This window comes from Ursus americanus, chromosome 22, assembly GCF_024610735.1.
Source record: "Ursus americanus isolate L20-20 chromosome 22, mUrsAme1.1.p, whole genome shotgun sequence".
Lineage (NCBI taxonomy): Eukaryota > Metazoa > Chordata > Mammalia > Carnivora > Ursidae > Ursus > Ursus americanus.
This window is the reverse complement of record NC_142148.1, coordinates 29,924,614-29,946,537: the sequence shown is the minus strand read 5'-3', so window position 1 is coordinate 29,946,537 and position 21,924 is coordinate 29,924,614. Positions and strand designations below refer to the sequence as shown.

The window sequence follows — 21,924 nt, the reverse complement described above, 5'->3', positions numbered from 1 at the left end:
CTCAGGAGAAGCCAACACCGCGGACACCTGGATCTCAGACTTCTGCCCTCCAGACCTGTGAGGAAATTAATTTCTGTGTTGTTTTTTTTTTAAAGTCACCACGTTTGTGGTAATTTGTTATGACGGCTCCAACAAACTTAGCCGTGGAATCGTCAGCAAGCGAGGCGATGAGAAGGGGGTCTGAGCGTAACGGGTCATTTAAGGGCACTAAGGGACGGAGGTACTGAGAGCGGATATCTTTGTCCAGCACAAAAGTTAAGATAGCCATCTTGGTTTTGTTTATTGTTTTTAGAGAGGGAGGGAGGACGGGCAGATTTTCCAGGATAATTAGGGAGAGAAAGGCTCCCAGCCCATCATCACCCTGGTGGCCTCTAGCTCGGGGGCTCCAGCAGAACATGACCCACGCTCTAGGGCTCTGGGGACTGTGGCTGAATTGGAGGGGCCACCATCTGTGCCCAACCTGGGGGCCTGGCACTTCTGAAATAACGCAAGGGGGACACGTGCGGAACAGTGAGCAACAGAGGGTCTGTCTCGGGGGCAGGCATTTTAGACCCGGCTTGCTTGTCGGATTGCTGACCCATTTCCCAGGCTCTGTTTGGGGTCCGCTAAGTCCCCTGAAGCTGAAGCCTCATGGCAGACCAGGGGGCACCCTTCACAGAGGCCATGAGCTGCCGGCTGTGCCTCAGGCCTGGGACCTCTGAGCCAAACTCCTCAGTATCATTGCAAACCGAAGGCAGAGAGTTTCCACTCTATACTCTGAGGGACAGAGCATTTGTGTGACCTTGGACAAGTGACAGAATGTCGCTGCATGTCAGGTTCCTAAAAGGGGATCGTATGAAGGTCAGAATAAGGCCTTGGATGCCGAGTGCCTGGCGTGGAGCCTGGCACGGGATACGCCCTCCAAATCTGTACTGAGGTCTGAGAAAACACTACAGACAAGCTCCCTGAGGGCACGCTGCCCAGGCTGGTACGTGCCAAGAGAGGAATTAAAAATAGTAGTTATGAACCTTTGTCTCATTATGAAAGCAATATTTGGGGGCGCCTGGGTGGCTCAGTCGGTTAAGCGACTGCCTTCGGCTCAGGTCGTGATCCTGGGGTCCTAGGATCGAGCCCCACGTCGGGCTCCCTGCTCACTGGGGAGTCGGATTTTCCCTCTCCCTCTGCTGTTCTCTCTCTCTCTCCGTCAAATAAATTTTAAAAATCTTAAAAAAAAAAAAGCAGTATTTGGTCACTGTAAATTTACTGGAAAATATAAAACCAATACAGAGAAAAACAAATAATCACCTGTCATCTACCACTCCGTGATAAGCACTTTAACATTAAGGACTGTATATTTCTGGTATTACTTTGTTTATCTCTGTATTTTATTTCCTTGTTTTATAAAAAATGGAGATACTGCCCTTAGCGGTTTGTACTCTGATTTTCACTTAAATTGTATTATACACGCTCACGTAAGGCACAGTTCTTCTGAAGGACGCTAGTTGCGGGGCAGCATTCTACCGCACGGAAGTGCCGCCATGTAAAAAAAAAAAATTCTGGCTCATTATTATTTTTTAATCGAATTGAGGGATGATCATTGCTTCTAGGGGTCAGATCTTAGAAGCACGTGTTGGCAAATTCCCTGGTAGAAACAAAAAGACTGATGTCATTTGACTGGTGGGGTCCTACACATCTGAGCACATGTTAACAGGACATTTCGGTGGCACGTGTCACTTCCTAGAGGCTCATAAGGAAGGGGCGTGGGAGCCTGGGTGTATTTGCACCACTCGTGTGTGGGGACTTGGGGAGAAGATGAGGAGCAGCTGCCATGGGCGGCAGGGGAGGGGGTAAGTTGGCCAGAAGCACCAGAAAGAAAGTGTCCTGGCTGTCCTTCCGGAAGGATCTTGGAACTTCGCATGACCAGTCCCAGCCTGTCTGAGAACTTCAGAACACCTGCGTGGCTTGGTGACATTTGTAAAAACCAATGACTTCATTGCAAAATCCTTCGCTGCTTTCCCGTAGAAGCTCGAGGGCAGGACTGCCTCTCACACTTGCAGGCCTTGGAGGAAGCCAGAGTCCACAAAGGAGAGCCTTCATTCAGCCCACGGCTGCCCTCTCCGCTCCCCGCCGGGACCCAGCCAGCACCTGTGCGGACCTCAGTTTCACGGGTGTGGGCTCCCTGGTCATGGGTCCAAGTTCATGGGTCTGGGCTCCCTCCCCCACCTGGCTACCTCTCCGGCATGGAGGTGTGCACACCTGTGACCCACCTGTGGAAGGTCAAGCAGATAAGAGGCCGTATGAGCCCTAGAATTTGGCTTGGGGCCATTTGGCAGAGTTCCAGTACGCTCCGTACTTGGAACCTAGTCTAGGAGGTGAACGCTGCATGAAGGCCTGGAAGGGGGCCCTTTAAAGTACAGGTGAGGACAGGGGCCCCAGAGCTCCAGTCTGAGGGCTACGAGAAGCCAGTGTCTCAGGTGGCCTGGGGCGTGTGTGGGACAGTGACGGGCCCTCAGACGCCTAACTCCCTGTCCCGTTTGGCAAGGCCTAAGTCTGGGAAAGCTCAGTTCTGGCTGCGATGAAGGCTCCCACTAGAGTGGAAAGCAACACAGACCCCACTTCCGTCCAAAGCCAGAGGACGCTTCCTCAGTCTCAGCCCCAGAGGGGGAGCTGGGGAAACAGAAGTTGACACCTGACACTTCTCCAGAAGAGCCCTCTCCCAGGATTCAGCTCAGTTTCTTTATGTCAATCATTTAAAAATTGGCTTTTCCTTTCCTTTTTTTTTTTTTTAAAGATTTATTTATTTGAGAGAGAGTGAGAGAACACAAGCAGGGGGAGGGGCAGAGGGAGAGGGAGAATCAGACTCCCCACTGAGCAAGAAGCCCAATGTGGTGCTTGATCCCAGGACCCTGGAATCATGACCTGAGCCGAAGGCAGAGGCTTAACCCATTGAGCCACCCAGGAGCCCCTTTTCCTTCCTTTCTTTATTTTTTTTTTATTTTTTAATTTTTTAAAGAGTTATCTTTTTTTATTGATGTATAATTAACATACAGTGTTCTATTAGTTTCCAATGTACAATATAATTCAACAATTCTTACATTGCTCGGTGCTCATTATGTTAACTGTACTCTTAATTCCCTTTGTCTATTTCACCCATTCCTCCCCCCCGCCCCACCTACCCTCTGGCAACCATCAGTTTGTTCTCTGTGTTTAAGAGTCTGGTTTTTTGTTTGTCTCTTTTTTGTTTGCTTTGTTTCTTAAATTCCATAGGTGAGTGAAATCATATGGTCTTTGTCTTTCTGTCTGACTTATTTCACTTAGCATTATACCTTCTAGGTCCAACCATGCTGTTGCAAATAACAACATTCTTTTTTATGGCTGAGTAATATTCCATTGTATATTACGTATGCCACATCTTCTTTACCCACCCACCTGTTGATGGACACTTAGGGGATTTCTGTATCTTGGCTGTTGTAAATAGTGCTACAGTAAACATAGGGGTGCATATAGCTCTTCAAATTAGTGTTTTTGTTTTCTTTGGGTAAATACCTAGTAGCAGAATTACTGGATCATACGGTAATTCTATTTTTAATTTTTTGGGAAATCTTTACAGTGTTTTCCACAGTGGCTGCACCAAATTGCGTTCCCACCACCAAGTGTAGAAGAATTCTATTTTCTCTACATCCTCACCAACACTTGCTATGTCTTGTCTTTTTGATTCTACCCATTCTGACAAGTGTTAAGGTGATAACTCACTGTGGTTTGGATTTGCATTTCGCTGATAAGTGATGTCGTGCATCTTTTCATCTGTCTGTTAGACATTTGTATGTCTTCTTTGGAAAAATGTCTATTCAGGTCCTCAGCCCATTTTTAATCAGATTATTTGGGGTTTTTTGGGGTTCACTTGTATGAGTTCTCTATATATTTTGGATATTAATCCCTTATTGGATATAACATTGCAAATGTCTTCTCCCATTTAGTAGGTTGCCTTGTTGTTTTGTTTTGATGGTTTCCCTCGCTGTGCAAAGCTTTTTATTTTGGTATGGCCCCTCCCAATAGTTTATTTTTGCTTTTGCTTCCCTTGCCTGAGGAGACACATCTAGAAAAATGTTTCTATGGCCGATGCCAAAACACATTGCTTGTATTTTTTTCAAGGAGTTTATGGTTTCAGGTCTCACATTTAGGTCTCAAATTGAGTTTAGTTTTGTGTGTGGTGTAAGAAAATGGTCCAGTTTCATGCTTTTGCATGTAGCTGTCTAGTCTTCCCAGCACCACTGAATCAATTGACTGTCTTTTCCTCATTCTATGTTCTTGCCTCCTTTATTGTAGATTAATTGGCCGGATAAGGGTGGTTTATTTCTGGGCTTTCTATTCTATTCTCTTTACCTATGTGTCTATTTTTGTGCCAATAGAATACTGTTTCGATTACTAAGAGTTTTAGGAATATATTGACTCATATTAATTCTTACCACAGCATTATTATGTGAATAATTCTGTTATCCCCATTTACTGATGAGCAAGCTACAGCACAGAGAGATCAATCATGTGCCTGAGGTCACAGTGCTAGGAAGTGGCGGAACTGGGATTTGATTTCAGATAGTCTCGCTTAGAACCCGTGTGCTACACACTAGGATGTCATGTTGCCTTCCACACTTGGTGACAGCACTTTTCCGAGCTTCCGTGCGGGCAAGGCAAGACTCTTCAGTACTTTTCTCGAGATAAAATCTTGAGAAAATGATTGGATGGATTGCAATATGAGTAACATTATGTAAGATGGTAAAGACTATGATTCTTGTGCTGGTTTGTACAGATCCCCATGTGTTCTTCAAAACAGTATTTTTCACATCAACCCTCAATAAAAGGTGTTTGGGTTTTTTTTAAGATTTATTTTAGAGAGAGCGAGCATGTAAGCAGGGGGAGGATCCTTTCTTTTTTGAAAGAGAAAATTCTTTTAGCACAATTCACAGGAGTTGGAAGTGACAGGAAGAAACCACAGGGCCTGATGATATTATTCACTTTGGCCCTCTGAGTACTTATGCTCTGAACATTTGATGTCTTCTCAGTGAGCTGCTCTTGAGAAATGATGGTCAGATAATGAAGCTTATTTTTAAATTAGAAAAATGGCCCAAAATGAAAATCGTTCTAGAAATTTTTATGTTAAGGATTAAGTGTGAGGTTCCCTTATGGATGAGGAATGCTTTGGAGACTTGGTGGCTGTTCGTTCTACCAGTTTGGTGAATGACGGGGTTTCAACGTGTTGACTTCTACCTTCACATTTTTAGTACGAAGTTGATGCTCTCGTCGCTGCAGGATATTGACATTTCCTTAGGTATTAACAAATAATTGTGATTTCAACCGCTGTCGCTTCTGTGATTATTTCCTGCTGTTGGTAAATTTCAGTGGCAGAAGAAAACCCGCCGCCGAGGAAAATCAAGGGTGCCTGGTGGGCTGCTGCCTTACTCTCTCAAAGGCAGGAAACAAGTGAAGCAGGAGTTGAAGGACTGTGACAAATGAGTGGCCTTTTAGACCTAAGGTGTTGAATTTCAGTCCAAAGGGAGTTCTGACTGTCACTGCGGCTCCCAGGGTCTGGGAGAGTTTATAACCTGCAGTTGGGGTTGGGGCGGGGGACTATCAAATTGGTACTTGAGAGCTTGTTAAGCTGCAATTTAGTCAAGAAAATCCTCTATTTAAAAATCTAGGGAAAAAAAAAAAAGCTTCTAGGGCGCAAGGGCTGTCTTCCTCTGCTGCAATGAAGTGCCTCTGCCTTTACCCAGTGCCCAGCACATTTAAGATACTTGCGGAAAAAATGAAAAGGCAGCAGGGAGCAGCTGCATGTGACTGGGAGCATGCTGGTGGCAGGACTGGGAGCAGGTGCACGGGACACTGGCTGCTGCAGGAGCACGGGGACCGCGAGCGGCGCCTTGCTCCCACCACCCCCACCATGGATGGCCCTGCCAACACAGGGCACGGTGGTGAATGTCACTGCAAACACCACGGAACACACTCACTTAGCTCCTCTTTAATTCTAGTCAAGATTTTGAACATTTATACATTTTTTAATACAAGTACATGCAAGTTACAAATATAGAAAATATAAAGTACATGCATATTTCAAAGACCACGTCGGATCGATCATACAAAACTATTCAGTGCACGTTTAAGCCTGAGGACCACGCAAAAGGGTTTTCTACATATTAAGTATTTATTTAGTACCTTACAAAACCAGGTGTGCATTAGATATATCAGATGTTAACTCCTCTAACCAAAATTTCTAAGTTTGTCATACGCAATATATATATATATATAATAACTTTTTTTTTTTTACATCGAATACCCGCACAGTGCAAGCCAGGAACACTGCAGAATGCTAATTTATCTGCTAGGTGACGATATTGAATGATCCAGACAATAATTTCACCTTACTTAAATAACAGTTAACAGAATTCCTTTTTTCCGCACTCTGAATGGATATTTCTATCATGTCCGACCTAAGATATTTTTTTGGATGGGCTTCCATTCTTGGATTCAAAAGCCGATTATAGAAACTAGAACTTGACATAATTCTGGTTTTTGACAATTATGACACAGCAATGAAAAAATGCAATCATTTTTGTCTACGAATTATTTTTTCCATTACGCAATCCTCTAGGATGACGGTTATTTTAACAGCTGCACCTTCCTCTGTGTCAAAATCATTCTGGTTTCCAGGTAAAGGAACAAAGATTTGCTCTCAGTGCCCGGAAGGCAGTTCATTTTTTTGCTGCCTTAATTATCTATAGTTTAGGGTATGAAAGAAAGGAATGCCACATGTAGGTGCTTTGAATGTCCCAAATGGGAGCTTGCCTCCAAGGGCACCACTCCGAAGTGTGGGATATGTTTTAGCGTTTTCGTCCTGTTGGTTATGTTCATTCCCTGTGAAAACATCCTCTGCCGAGCTCTGGTGTTGCATGAATATTTACGCTTCATGCTATGGCTGCCGCGTACGTAGCCCGCACCGCAGAATGCAAACCATCGTCCCAGTTCTGTGCTCTCTGGCGGGCTGAGCCTGGTCCAAGAGTGAAGGATTTCTAGTTTTGCTTTTTGAATGAATATCATGTGGCCTCCTTTCAAATTTGGCAGAAATGCTCTTTGCACAGGGAAATGCAATCGGCTTCTTCTAGAAGGGATGAGAAACATTTCCCCAAGTTGCTAGGAAATCACTGCTAAGATGGGGTATTAGTGTACTGAGCTCAGCTGGGGAAGGAGCCAGAGGTTTTCAGGCAAAGGTATTTGAAGACTGTTTTGAGAATTGTTTTAGCCTCAATCTGCTGCACTAGACCCCCCCCAAAAAAAAAAAAAAAAAAAAAAAGCCCTAGGTCAACCAATGATTATTTGCTGTTATTCGCAGCCCAGCACTAGCATTGGCCCCTTAAGGACTCCATCATCACAGGGGGGCCCGAATAAATAGCATCCTGGGTCTGCTCCACCTTTCCCAGGGCCATCAGGGCCAAGGATCTTAGCCTAGGGGTGATAAAGAGAGAAGCAGGGAGGAGACACCACCACTAAGGGGCTGTAAGTAGACACGCCCTCCCCCAACCCGTAAAAGATGAAGGCGGTGGAGGGGGCGGGGAGGCCCTCCTCATCCAACGATCAGGAGAATGAGCAGGGAGATGAGGAGGATCACCGGGGGCGGGGAGAAGAGGATGGCGCTCGCCCCCCTTTGGTAGTAAGCCTCGGCCTCTCTCTGGTACTGGGTGACGCACATCTGCTCCACCACGCGCTCCATGATCTTTATGTCGGTCTCCGTGAAGTTCTCCCCCTTGGTGGTGGTGGTGACCGTGTGCTGCTTGACCGTGATGTTGACGCAGTCGTGCACGAAGCTGTTCTGGTTGCTGTACTGATCCACCGGCTTGTAGTACACTTGGTTGGGGTAGCGGTACATGTTCTCACGGTAGTAACGGTCCTCATAGTCGTTGCCAAAATGAATGAGGGGCCGGCTCATGGCGCTCCCCAGCATGTAGCCGCCAAGGCCCCCCACGACCGCCCCCGCTGCCGCGGCTCCCGCCACGTGCTTCATGTTGGTTTTGGGCTTACTGGGCTTGCCCCACTGACCGTGGCCGCCCCCGCCTTGACCCCAGCCACCGCCCCCGTGCGGCTGTCCCCAACCGCCCCCGTGGGGCTGACCCCAGCCACCCCCGTGGGGCTGTCCCCAGCCGCCCCCGTGGGGCTGACCCCAGCCGCCGCCGCCCTGGGGTGGGTAGCGGTTGCCTCCGGGACTGCCCTGCCCTGGGTATCGGCTCCCCCCGGTGTTCCAGCCGCCTCCAGGCTTCGGCCGCTTCTTGCAGAGGCCCACGTCACTCCACGTGGCCACAAAGAGAACCAGGATCCAGCCGCCTATGTGGCTTTTCACCATGACGGCTTATCTGCAAAACGAGAAGGGAGTCAGCGTCCTGCGTTTGCCGCATAGTGAGCGAAGGCCCAGCAAGAGCGCGAGCCCGGCGGTCGCAAAGGCCCCCCACTCCTACTTCTCTTTTGCGGCACTTAGGACAAAAGTCACTTCAAATAAAGCGTTAACACAACTCTTTCGCCTCCTCTAAGCACAAACTTGACCTTAAGAGCATTTCTGGCTCTACTTCCTGGAAACCTGACAGAGATGGGATGTCAGCAATGTTGCTTATGGTAAAAATAACTTGACTGATAAACCGCATCGGGGCTGGGTCAAATTATAAACATCTGGACGGTCTGCCATAGCTTTGAGCACCTTTAGGGCAGTGATTATTGTAACCAGGTATGTCCTTGTGGGGACCCTGGAAGCTGTGCCCACGGGGCTGTCATAAGGGACACTGGCTCAGGTGGGGTCTGGGGCGTCTACACCGAGGGGAACCCTTTATCCACCAATATGGGTCTCATTCCCTTGTACCTGAGCAGCCACCTGTGGGGGCTGGAGTGGAGACAAGTCCCTGGCTGCTGTGTGGACTGCTATGAGGATCTTGGTGTAGCCCCTTCTAGAACCTTCTGAGACCTTGGGGTGGCCCCTATGGAAGTCTTGGGAGTTAGGAAGCCCCCCATTGAGCTTTACAAGAATGAACTTTGAAAATCGCTGGCTCCTGTCTTCTCTGGTCTGTGGGAATGAACGCCAGCAGGGAGGGCATCTCGCCTGCTGCTCTCTCGTCAGGGGCTGGGGCGGTGCCTGGCAGAGCAGGGACACAACAGTTACTTGTTAAGTGAAGGAATTAACGCCCTCTGAACATATAAATGCCTGCAGGAACTTCCTCAAAGTAATTCTCAATACAGTATTTTTTGGAAACAGGAAACGTGCAGGATTTTGCGAGCCCTCTTGTAAATTCATCTTCTATAAAAAGAGCTGCTTAAAGCGGGATAAAAATGCCTGTGTTCACAAGTCACTGAATGAGTTTTAGTTCAGCATTTAACGGCTTATGAGGGACTTATTTTCTCCTAATATATGGTACCAAAGAAACACGTCTTATAGAAAAGGGCCGGCACAGTTCGGGAATCCACAAATAAACTAAGTTGTTGTGGATAATAATTTACAACCCTTTGCAGAACGTACACTCATCAAATGAAAAGTCTCCTTTCAGATGAAACACCTCATTTACCCTGGGCGCTCAGTTCTAGGGGCAGAGATCAAAGACACACACATTCAGAGGAAGGAGACTAATGAAATAAGTAAATGATTCACCTCCCATTGATGCTTCGATATGGAAAAGTCTTGGTGGCCATAGGTAAATAAAAATATATTTGAAAGTTACGAAAGCAGGTTCAACTGTTCTGACCATGCCAATCAATCAGGATTTCCGGAGGCTCTTCTGGGTCGGGTCGGAGGGGCAGGGTCCTGAGACGTGCCGCCTGGCCTTATCCTCCAGCCCTGGCACTAGTCTTAAGCAGGCCTCTCCCGGCTGTACTCCCCACGTGCTGGGGGGCTCTAGCTCTCCAGCTCCCCGCTGCCCACCCTTCTGCTCACACTCCGCAGGGAACTGGACTAGGGGAGCGCCACCCCAGTCAACAGCTCCCAATGTAATGGGGTTTCATGACAACAACTATTTCATTCACCTCAATGAGCCAAACCTAGCCAACACCCTGGAGTTCTTTTTTAAGATTTTATTTATTTAAAGTAAACTCCATGCCCAATGTGGGGCTTGAACTTATGACCCCAAGATCAAGAGTCACATACTCCACCAACTGAGCCACCCAGGTGCCCCCAACACCCACTCCAGAGTTATTCTTGAATTTCCTCTTTCTCACAGCACACAATGAATCTACCAGCAAATGTTATCGGCTCTACCTTTAAAATAAATCGTAAATCCCGAAACTACTCACATTTCCCAGCACTACTTACTATCCTGGGTGAAGCCTCTGTTGCTTCGCATCGGGGTCTTTCAACAGCCTCCAACCGGCCTCTCTGCTTTTCCCCTGCCCCCCACTGCCTGTTCTCTACTTAGCAGCCCAGAGGCTCAGACAACCTATTTTTTTTTTTATTTAGGTTACACCATGCCTCTTCCCTTCCCCCCCAAGTGGCACTCCTTTGCACTCAGGGTAAGACTCCAAGTCCTGACCGTGTGGGCTGGGCCCCACGTGACCTGCCTCCAGCTGCCCACCTCTCTCTGGCCTCCTCCTGCTCCTCACACTTGATAAGCACGTTCCCGTCTCAGGGCCTTTGCTCTTGCTGCTCCTAGGGCCTGGAAGGCACTCCCTCCAGTTGTATGGCTCCAGTCTTCTCTAATGTCACCTCTGTGGGGCTGCCCATGCCACTCTACCTAAGTCAGCAGGCTGCATCCTATCCCCTGTCCTGCTTCATCTTTCTCCGGAGTGGGAATGCCTACCTGACATCTACAATTTACTATTTGCTTACTGTTCGCCTTCTCCATGGGAGCGCGGGCTCTCCCAGGGCGGGAGTTTCCTTTGTTCACAGCAGTGTCCCTAAGGCCTAAATGGAGTGCCTGGCTCACAGCCCTACACGATAAATGCTGACTGAATGCATGAGTGTGAAAACATCGGTAATAAAGCATAATAACCAAACTAACAATTAAATTGTTACAAAAGTGAACCATTATTCATGAATTTTCAAAACCCTCTTCTCCGCCCTGGCCCTGCTGTCCAACATCTACAGTCCAGTTATAGGAATGTTGAGTTCAAGTGCCATCTGCCACGGGAGCTCTGGCTGGCCAGAGAGGAGAGCTGACAGGGTCGGGGCAGGAGGGAGAGAGACCCTGTTGCAAGGGGATGAATGGGGAGACTGGCTTTGAACATGCCTGGTCCAAGGCTGTAAGAGTCACAGCTCTGTAAGTTCGTAGAGACATGTGAGCAGAGGATGACACCACCCAGAAGGGGAGGCACAGAGAGGGCCTCGGTCCTCGGGAAGCCGGGCGCAGGAGGCAGAAGGGGCCACAGGGCATTCAGAGCGGAGACAGGCCGTGAGAGAGAATACTGGCGGGGGTGGGGGGACTGCAGGGGACTTCCTGGGAGAGAAGCCTCCATGTGTGGTGGAGAGGCAGGCGGGTCAGGCAGTAAAGGGCCTCACCAGCAAGGTGGGCGGACATCCCGTCTTCCCCGGGACAGTTTACACCTGTTGTGCCTGGTGCTAATATGAATAGTGCCCTTTCCATTCTCAAGACTGTCCTCCGTAGGTTACTGTAAGTAGCCTAATGATAAGGCACGTTAAGTCCTGTGGACTTGATCCTGAAAGTACTAGGGAGCCAGTGACGACTTCTGGGTTCTCTTTGAGAAAGAACCGGAGGAGGGACTGGGGCCTGTGTGTGTGCGAGCATGCGTGCACGCGCAGGGAAACTAGTTTCAAGGCTCCTGCAGTGACTGAGGTAGAGACGGTGCCTTGCCAGGGAAGGACGGTCATGGATGTTCTGATTGGAAGGTAGCTTCTGGAGGGCTTGGTGTTTGATGTGGACGGTGAGAGACGGGAAAGGTCAGGGTGGCACCCAGATTTCGGCACCGGGCAGCTGCATGGATGGACACAGAAAGGTGGAGAAGGTCTGGAGGGAGACAAATGACGGGCTCGGCTCTCACTCTCATCACCCTATGTACGTGAGACAAGAGAGACCCGGAGGCAAGAGGGTGTCAGAGCCGTGCGCATGCGTAGCTGTTTGGTGCTTTATTAAAGCGAATGTTGGGTAAGGTTGGCTAACCACAGAATATGAGGACAGACCGTTTTAGAATCAGCTGAGTACAATAAAAGCAACACTTAGTTATGAAAAGTATTAAAAATAGCAACGACATTCTGAAGTAGAGACTCGTTTCTAAATGCATAAGAGGGACTCAAAACTTACAGGAGACCTTGGAGAATCTCGTGTTTGGGATGAAAGGAGGAAGATCTGATACTATTGAATGCAAACCTATCACTCTGCGAATGAGGCTACCAAGACTCAGACGTCAGGTGTCACACCTAGGGTTACAGCGCTGGTGAGTGAAATTGCTGGGGACGGAGACGGGGCTTCTGAACTCCAGTAAGATACTCTCTGTGAGTGGTCGGCTTGGGGTCCGATCCTCTGGCACATTTCGAGATGTGAAGGGCAGAGCCGACAGGCTTTGAACTGTGTGGGTCGTCGCCCCTTCGGGTAAACGTGGCCTTGGCCGCTCGGTACGGCCACCAGCAGAGGCGCCAGGGGCTGCAGTGGCTTCAAGATCACTCTGGGGACCGGGACCCAGACCGCGGTGGCGCCTCCAGCTTGGAGTCTGACTCTAGCGATGAGCGCGTGGAATCTGACCCCCAGCGGGGGCGTGATTTCTACAGGACTCTGTCCTCGTGGAAGAAGAAGGACCCCTGAATTTATCAGAAAGATGCCACCTTCTATCAGGACAGCACCATCCTCGGAGAGCGAGGACGCGCCAGCGGCCAAGAGAAGCAAGAGAAGATGCGGCCTGCGTACATGAAGGGCTAGGGAAGGAAGGTTTTCTTGGAGAAAGAAGGCAAACTCGGCCGTGGAGATCTCCAATTGGAGACCCCCGCAGATCTCCTGGAAAAGTCACGCAGAAGAACAGGAACCGCTCACAGAAAGCTTCCGGGCATTGGTGGAGGGCGGAGGGCGGCCAGGGCGAGGACAGCGCCGGGCAGGGGGCTCGGGGCGGCTGCAGAAACACGCGAATGCAGGGAGAATCCAGGGGGATGCGGACTAGCCGGAGCGGCTGAAGGGGCAGAAGGACATTCCCAGCCCTGACACCCCAAGAGACCCGGCCCGCCTGCAGGAACACAGCAAAAACCAGAGCTGGAGGCAGCGAGCGGGGCTCCCTGAGACAACCTGCGCGCACAGGTCTGAGCCGGAGCAGCTGCAGGACCAGAGGCTGTACCGCCGGAAGGCCCAGAACTCACGGAAAGAGAGGCAGATCTCTGAGTCACTGTGCCCGGAGGAGACGGGCACACTCATGGAAGCCACAGGGAAGCCGCAAAGACAAAGCCAGGCCACAGGGGCAGCTGCTGGCACCTGATGGGGCCGGCAGGAAGCAGGCCCCGCAAAGGAAGGGGTGGGCCCTGTGTCACCCACCCAGAAGCCAGTCCCCCAGAGGCGGAGGAGGGGCAAGGAGGCCTATCTCCTGGGGCCCAAGGTGACACTTGGTAGATGTGAGTTTAGTCACCAGAGACTGCAGGCCTTTGGCCTCAACCCCAAACGGCTGCACTTCTGCCAGTTGGGCAGGCAACGGAGGAAGCAACAGGTTCCCAAGAGCGGCCCCTGAGCTTCAGGAAGTAGGCAGGGGCCCTGGGGTTCCTTCCCTCCAGTCAAGCCCCTGGATGCCTCTCCCTCATGCACTATATAGACACTGTGTTTACTGTGGGCAGAGAAGTCATCCTATTTCACAGATGTGGACGTTGAGGCCTACCTGACAAGCTTCCCCCAGCATCTCACCTTGAGACACGCCTTGGACCCCAGCCCTCAAATGCTGGACCCAGCCATAGCCACAATCAAGTTAAATGGCTTTATTAGCCTCCACTGGCCACTGTTCCCCCTACCACCCCCAGACCTTGGCCAGCTTTGGGACCAGGGAGGGGCACAGGTGGTCCAGTGCAAACTACAAAACTTGAGTCAGGCCCTGAGTGGGTGTCCGGGAGCCCTCCCTCCCTGCCCTGTGAGGAGGGCCTAGCTGGTGGGAGATAGGCCTACAGACTCTGCCCCGTCTGTATGGCCCTAGTTCAGAGGTTTCCGGGACTGATCTCAGCTGTGCTTGTCAAAGGGGGTGAGAAGGGGAAGACCCATCGCCTCCAGATTTCAAGCTCCCACACCCAGCATGACGTAAATAAAAAAAATAAATAGTGAAAAACAAAACAAACAAAAAAGACATTAAGTATTTGTCAAAGGTCAATACCTAAAGGTCAATACTAAAAAAAAAAAACAAAAAAAAAACCTCTTAGCAGACTAGGAATAGTAGGAAACTCCCCTAACTTGATAAAGGTTATATTACAAAACCAGCAAACATAGCTAGTGGATAACCTCTTCCTTTAAGATCAGAAATAAGATAAGGATGTCCGTCGTCACAGGACTGGAGGTCCTGTCCAGTGTCATAGGCAGAGATAAAGAAGTAAGTGGGGCTGGAACTGCAAGGAAAGAGCTGGCCGTCATTATTTGCAATTAAAGTAATCACACACAGAAAACCCAACAGATTTGTCAGAGACGACAAGAGACCCAGCACTAGAGTTCAGCAAGGCTGTGGGATACGAGATTGGCCTAGAAAAATCAACAGCATTTCTCTACACCAGCAATAATCAACTAGAAAAAAAAATCAAGAAAGAAGATAATCACAAATAGCGAACCGAACTGTAAAGTATCTAGTACTTGACTTACTGAGAAAAAATAAGACTTGAGCAAAAAATAACTCCAGTAAAGATCACTGAAGATGATCTGTAAAAATGGAAAGGTACTCCGTGGCTTTGACTAGGATGACTGACTTAGCATTAGAAAGACAGCTGTCAATCACGCCCCAGCGAACCTGTAATTTCAATAAAATGCCAATCCAAGGTCCACCTGGGTTTTTTGAGGAGTTCGATATGCTTACAAGGTTAAAGCCATGTCCATGAATAGCAAACTCAAATTTAAAAAGGAATAGAAAAGAGAAGGGAATCTACTGGATCAGACATTAAATCCTACTACCAAAGCCAGAGCAATAAAGACCACACAGTCTAGGAACAGACCAAACAGCCAAGGAGAGCAGAAGGGCGCATTCAGAGATCGGCCCTTGTATATATACTTCAGTAGGGACTTGATATACGATAAAGCAGCCACCGCAAATCGATGGAGAGAGGAAGGCTGTTGAGCAGATGCTTCCGGGAAAAGAAATATGAAACGGGATCCCTAACACCACGTGCAAGAGTGCACTCTAGATGGAATACAGACCCAGCTGAGAAAGGGAAAAGCACATTGTTAGAAGAAGAAACTATAGGTGAATGCCTGTGTGACCTGGAGAAGGAGTGGGGGGAGGGCTTTTTAAACAAAGAACACAAACCAAGAGGCAAATAAGAATTTTTGATGTGAAAGTTAAGAATTCTTGTTTAATGCTATGAAGGACACTATGGACAAAGTGGAGAGGAGTACATAATGGTAAAAATATCTGTAGTATTTACAGCCAACAGAGGATTCATTTCTAGAACATACAAGGAATTCTTAGAAGCAGTGAGGAACAGTAATAAACAAAAATAGACAAAAGGGCCAAAAGATACAAAAACTGATAATTGATAGAAGAGGAAAAGCCAAAAGGGCTTGAAAAGATATTCAAAATCACTAAGAATCAGATAAAATGGGACCACAAAAAAAAATGATATATCACTTACACTTATCAGTCTAGTCAAAAAGAAAAAAACAACCAAACGAAAACCACAAAAGAGCTGAATGATGCCAAGAAGGCAGGGTGTGGAAATAAAGGAACCCACGTGACTATCAAAGGAGTGTGGGTGGTGTAATTGAACAGGAAGAATGAAAATAAATTAAAAGATTATTCAACTCGAAAAAGAAGAAAACAGAAAGAGAAAATTTCAAAATAAAGCATCATAGTTATAAAGAAATAAAAAGAAATGAAAGCAGAACTTAATAAAACCCAGAAAAATGAAGAATTTTCAAATAAAATCAAGTGACTTGGAAAGGCACACCCACACAAATGCACCCCACTACATAGCTCCACATGGGGACTGGGAAAGGCCAAATAACCTTAGAAAGTGAAGGCTTTAAAAGGCTAACCACCTTCCAAATGCAAATGTGTTTTATGAATTAAAAATCTGTATGGGATGGGTTGCTTTTCTGTTAAAATATAAATTATAAATATGGACTTTAGAATGAATTCTAGTCAACAAGTACTTATGGCACAACTAGCATATGCCAGTTTTTAAATACATAGAAAACTTGAACTGACCAATAACCATAAAAGAAATGGAGGAAAAAGTTGTCCTAAATTACATATTACAATGTAATATTTATAGTACAATACGTACTGATTCATTCACCAAATATTTAAATGTCCTCTAAGGTTCTAGCATTGTGCTAGTGGCTGGGGACATGATGGTGAGTAAGATATTTCACTTGGTGGGTGATGCCATCTCCTGAAATGAGGGAGACAGGTGGAGGGCCTTGCCTGGAGAGAAAACGGGGGGCTGTGGTTTGGACACGCTGACTTGGCTACATCTATGAGACGTTCAAGTAGGAGTATTAATTTAGGCAATTGTTTAAGAGTCTGGAACTCAGCAGAGAGAAATGTTAGGGCAACTTCCCCTGAGAAGCAGTGTCTATAGCCAAGGGGACAAGGGCCGAGATGGAAACTCCAGCAATTTAAGTGCAGGGCTCGTGCCCTTAGTCACCCAGCCTCCACCACTACAGATGCCAAAAATCCCCCAGAAAATACCACCAAACTGATTTTAACAGTTTAGTAAAAGATGAATACACTGTGACCAATAAGGATTATTTTAGGAATGCAAGGATGGCTCAAAATCAGAACACCTCTGAACAGGCGAAGATGACAAAACGCTAAGATTCTCTGCAGATACGGAGAAGTTTTCCATTAAAATCAACCTCCATTCTTGATTTCTTAAGTTTAAGCTGTTAAAGTGTCCATAGAACTAGCAGGCAGTCTCTTTCCATCAAGAATTGCCACCACACACACAGGGCCTATATTCTGTCTTAACAGAAAAAGGAAAGGCATCCCATCAGTGTAATGAACAAGACAAAAATGCAAGTAGTTGCTCTTATTTTAGATTGTTACGAAGTTCTAGCCAAGTACAAGCTTCTGTTTGGAAAATCGGCCTAAAATGTCTTAGAATAAACAAGTGAGCTCATTGGGGTGGCAAGTTTTGAAATCAATATGTAAAAAACCAGCAAGTCCACAAATTAATCATAATTAGTGAGAAGACTGAGCACGGATGAAACATTCCATCCATGATGTTCCATATTGCCATTCCACCCATAATGGCAATAAAAGATTTTCACAGTATCTAGGATTTAACCTAAAAAGAAACAGGAGTTGTAGGAGGAAAGCGAAAGAATTTTACTGAGAGACGTAAAGGAAGACTAGAAAGAAGAAAAAAAAAACCCCAAAAACCCAGCCATACAATGTTTTTGGTTGGGAAAACCAATATTGAAAGATGCCAATTTATCTTCAAACAACCCATCACAGTCCACACACTTTCGGTCAGAATTCAAAGGGGGTTTTAAAGAACATGATGAAATGATACTCAAAATTAAGAAGTCAGAAAAAAATCATTGACCAGGAAAAAAACCTAGGGCATGCTTGGCCTGCCAGCTATCAGGATACATTGGAAAGCTACATGCGGCCTTGTAAAGATCACGTGGCATTGGTACATGAACAATGGCAGAGCAATGGAACTTGAGAGAAGGTACCAAGAAGATCCACAGATTATTACCCTGTTCATCCTATTCCCATTTATACATGGGGATAAGACAGGGCTGGTGGGAACTAGCTTAATGATCGCGTGCCAAGGGCCAAGCTTCTAATACTTAGAACGCATTACAACTTGAAACTTAATTGGTTAAATTGGGAAGTGGCACCAGCCAGCTTCTCCCACCCCCCATAGCCCCCAGGAAAATTCCCTGTCTTTCCAGGGCTAAGTAGAACCTTGTTATATTTTAATCTTTTTGAGGACACTGCCCCTTAAAGAATCTGATGCAAGCTATACAACATTTTGCAAAACATTTTGGGATGTGTGGTTTGCATTGGTACCCTGAGGCCCAGGCCTGGATGGAACAGGGCAAAGGACCCCCAACCTGGTCTATCACCAGAATTACCTGAAGAGTTTTTTGAAAAGCAACGTTGCTGGAGCCTATCCTGGGCCAACAGCCTGCGAGTGTCTAGCAATGGGATCTGGGGATCGATAAAAGATTCCCAGGGGACTACACTCCTAACCAGGCTTCAAGAACTAGGTCCCAGGAACACAACACTTAACCGCATTTATAATGCTTTTCATGAAAGAGCACACTTCCCTTGAAGCGATCACATGATAGTTCAGCAGTAATAAGTAGAACACAGCGGAAGAAAATGGATTAACAAAATGAAATTAACAAACTGGAAAAAAAAAAAAAGCTCCCAACTTTGAGGGCTGCCAAGCATGGTATTCACTCCAGGATTATTTTACAATGCAGCACCATCCCTGGGTTAGACGCCGGCGCAATGTGAATGCTTAATACACAGCAGTTCACAGCTGATACAATTGCCCTTGGAGAGGAAATAAGATCCCAGAGGCAGAACAGAACAGGTAAGATAAAACTACGGCTTCGAAAACCTTTCCCCTCATAAAACCTTTCATCAGCTGTTGGACAGTCACCTTCAGTGTTAATTTGGTACAGAAACGTTATGTGATTATTGTCTCATTATATTATTTTTTAAATGGCTGTTTCCTTACATAATTCAACCTGATTGGAGAGAAAGCCGTGACCCTTTCTCTGCAAAATCAAGCTGAATTTGCAAGGATGATGCAACGGGTAGGAGTTACATATATAGAACCAAGTGGCTTCCCGAGCAGGGGCCTGTTGATCAGAGCCTTTTCAGACCCTTATTTTCTGTGACATTTGGAGGCTTTTCGACCATCAGAAGACCAAAGAGATTCCACAGGGTACATACATCTGTTGTGGCTCAGCTGAGCTGGACTGTGTCTCTGAGAAGACAGACTGCTTCGGCGTGGCTGAAATACTCAGTTTTCTAATATAACCAGGGATCCTGAAAAACAACAACAAAAAAGAAAAAACTAGAATCGGTAAGTACATCTAAGAACTGATTCCTTAAAAGAAAAACCTATATATAAATTACTGAACCACTAATAAATCTATTCAAGAAAAAAATGAGACAAAATTTGAAAAAAAAAAAAGGGGTCATATAAAGAAACAGCAAACAAGACACAGAGAAAACTGTGGGTCCGTATCACTTAAAAAATTGAGATATGTGACCTATTTAAAAAATTGCATTATTTAGTACAAGCAATGTACCAACAAAAAAGAACATGAAAATCACCTCTCACTTCTGTTAAAATGTCCATTTTTTGGTGCTTTTCCAGAATTCAGATTTTCTACACATGCATTCACGCTTGAGTAAATAGTTTAGAAAACTGCATTTTGACTTGTCAGTTTCCCTCCATATATCAGAGGCTCCAAAATCATGACTTTTGATGGTTACATAATGCTCCTACCGGTTACTGTGCCATGATTTTCTGAGCTACTGCCCTGCTGTTGTACATTTAGGTTGTTTCCCAGTTGGTTCTAATTTTAGATCATTCTGCACCATTATGCACGTGTTGCCCACATATGGCTTTTTTTTTCTGTTTGCTTGTTTCTTCCATTGCAGGTAAGTCCCCCAGGAGTAGGGTTTTCTGGGTCACCACTTCTAACCTCTTAATGCATTGCCAGGTTGTTTTACAAAAAGCGTGTAGTAATTCACAACATTCCTAGTGGGGTGTGAATAGGAAAAGAATAAAGGTATACACACCAAGGGTCAGTTTCACCTAAAATTAATCTTAGCAACAAATTCGGAGGTAGGTTTCACTTCCTCTGTTCTATGAATGGACATGAGCAGGATTAGGAAATTAGGTGACCTGTGGGAAGTCACAAAAGCAGTAGCAGAGCCATCTTTGTAACCCCAACACCCCGCCACATCCTCAGATAACTGAATATGCAAGTTTCATGGCAACTGTCTTACAGGGGTTGCTGTTACTACTACTGGGATCGTTTTTGTTCAATTAGTAGATGTGAAATGATAATGCAGACTTGCTTCCATTTGCATTTTATTCTGCAAATGAATGGTTCATCATTTCACCATTTATCTATTATAATCTTGACATTTTCCTTTTACACGTATGAAAAATTTGTGTCAGATACAAATAAGATACAAATCACATCCTAGCTCTCTGCTTTCTTTCCCTTCTAGCTAGTTCTTTTTCGTTTTAAGAGCTCCTCGGTGGTTGTGTCGGTTAAATTGTTCCTTTTCACCGGTGATTTCCCTCTTTCTTCTTAATAACATCTAAGAGAGTTGTTCATTTTTCCAGAGGTCTCACCTTTTTCATTCAATTTTCTGTTCCTATTTTTTTTCTGGTAATTTGATTTGTAAAAAACCTTTAATCCTATTCCACCCGGAGTTTTTCGCAAGGAAAAGGGAAACGCCTCAAACGCTCAGCATGTGGGGTACTGCTGATTAAACCGTGATGCTCTATGTGAAAGAAAAACACGCAGCCACGAAGATAATCGTGATCTGGGGCAGGAGACACGAGTCCCCGGCGGCCAGGCGCTCCCGGGCCCCCGAGAGGGAGAACGCGGCCGCCACGAGGCCACACCCGGCCGAGGCCCGAGGCCCCTCCCACGGCCGCCGCTCAGGGGCCGCTCCGCCAAGGGCTGGACGGGTGCGGCGTCCTCTCGGGAGGAGTCCGCCCGCGCCTCGGGCCCCCAGGCGCCCCGGACTCCTCTCCCACCGAGGCCCTGGCCCCGGGCGGGCGCCCGCTCCCCCGCCCCCACTCCGCGCACCCTCGGGGCGTCCCCGGCCTCTCCCCGCCGGCTAGGAGGGCGGCCAACTGGCCGGCGGCCGGGAGCGCCGCGACCCCCCAGAGCCGCTCGCGGCCCTCCTTGGGTTCCCCAGCCGCGCTCGCGCGGGGCGATCGCCCCCACTTCCCCGGACCTTCGGCCCCTCCGGCCGCGGACCCGCGTGGGGGAGATCAGACCTCGCGGCACACAGCCATCCCGCCCCAGGGGCCCGGCCGGCCGCGCCCCTCACCCCCAATCCCAACCAGAAAAGCAAAACCAAGCGGCGTCATCCGAAAACCAACGCGCACCCTGGGGCAGGCCAGACGCGCCACGCGCCCGCAGGGAAGCCCCCTCCCCTCCTCACTGCCAAGGTCGGCCCCCGGTCCCAAGGCCCCAGGCTCGCGCTCTCGGGCTCCGCGGCACCCCCGCCGCCCCCCAGTGCTCCGGACCCCCGCCCGCGCCCTGCCCTGGGAGTTGAAAAGGCCACGGGGCTGTTTACCTGCCTTCTTAGGAGAGGAGAAGCTCGCAGCGCCCGAGCTGTCAGCGACTGGCGCGGAGGCTGGCGACAAGCACCGCCCAGGAGGAGGGCTGGGGGCGGGGAAGGGAGGCGGCGGCGCTCGCGGGCCGAGGTCGGCGCGCGGACCAATGACCACGCGGTCTCGCGAGCTGCCGAGCTGCCGCGGGCGGGCGGCGGGGGTTGCGGGAAAAGGTGCAGACCTGGCAAGCACGCCGGGCCGTCTGAGTCGCCAGGGAAAACGTGTTGGGATTCGCTTAAACGCTCTCACCGGCTGATACCGCCTCCCGGTGTCATCACTCCCTGACGTTGCTCATTGACTGTAAAAATCATCTTTAAAAAGAAATTCGGCCCAAAGCCCCAACTCCCCCGTTACATAATGGAGAAAATGAGACGTTAGGGAATGAGAAGGCAATTTCTGGAACTTTGCTAGCCAGAAATCTCTAAAGAGGAAAAGATTTTTGCTACCTTGGATCGAGCCCAGTATTAATGAAT

General features: G+C 47.8%; 1 protein-coding gene across 2 annotated transcripts; it reads right to left on the bottom strand.

Moving 5' to 3' along the window:
- Positions 1-5,979: 5,979 nt before the first annotated feature.
- PRNP (prion protein (Kanno blood group)) lies at positions 5,980-21,566 on the bottom strand. 2 transcript variants are annotated; one of them, XM_045808582.2, is made up of 3 exons: positions 21,415-21,566; positions 19,033-19,128; positions 5,980-8,378 (listed from the first exon to the last, which is right to left on the bottom strand). In XM_045808582.2, the coding sequence occupies exon 3, from the start codon at positions 8,366-8,368 to the stop codon at positions 7,595-7,597; it is 774 nt and encodes a 257-aa protein (XP_045664538.1). In that variant the 5' UTR covers positions 8,369-8,378; positions 19,033-19,128; positions 21,415-21,566; the 3' UTR covers positions 5,980-7,594. The 2 variants fall into 2 exon arrangements, with proteins under 2 accessions (XP_045664538.1, XP_045664540.1); XM_045808584.2 differs by having other exon boundaries at positions 21,419-21,516.
- Positions 21,567-21,924: the final 358 nt, after the last annotated feature.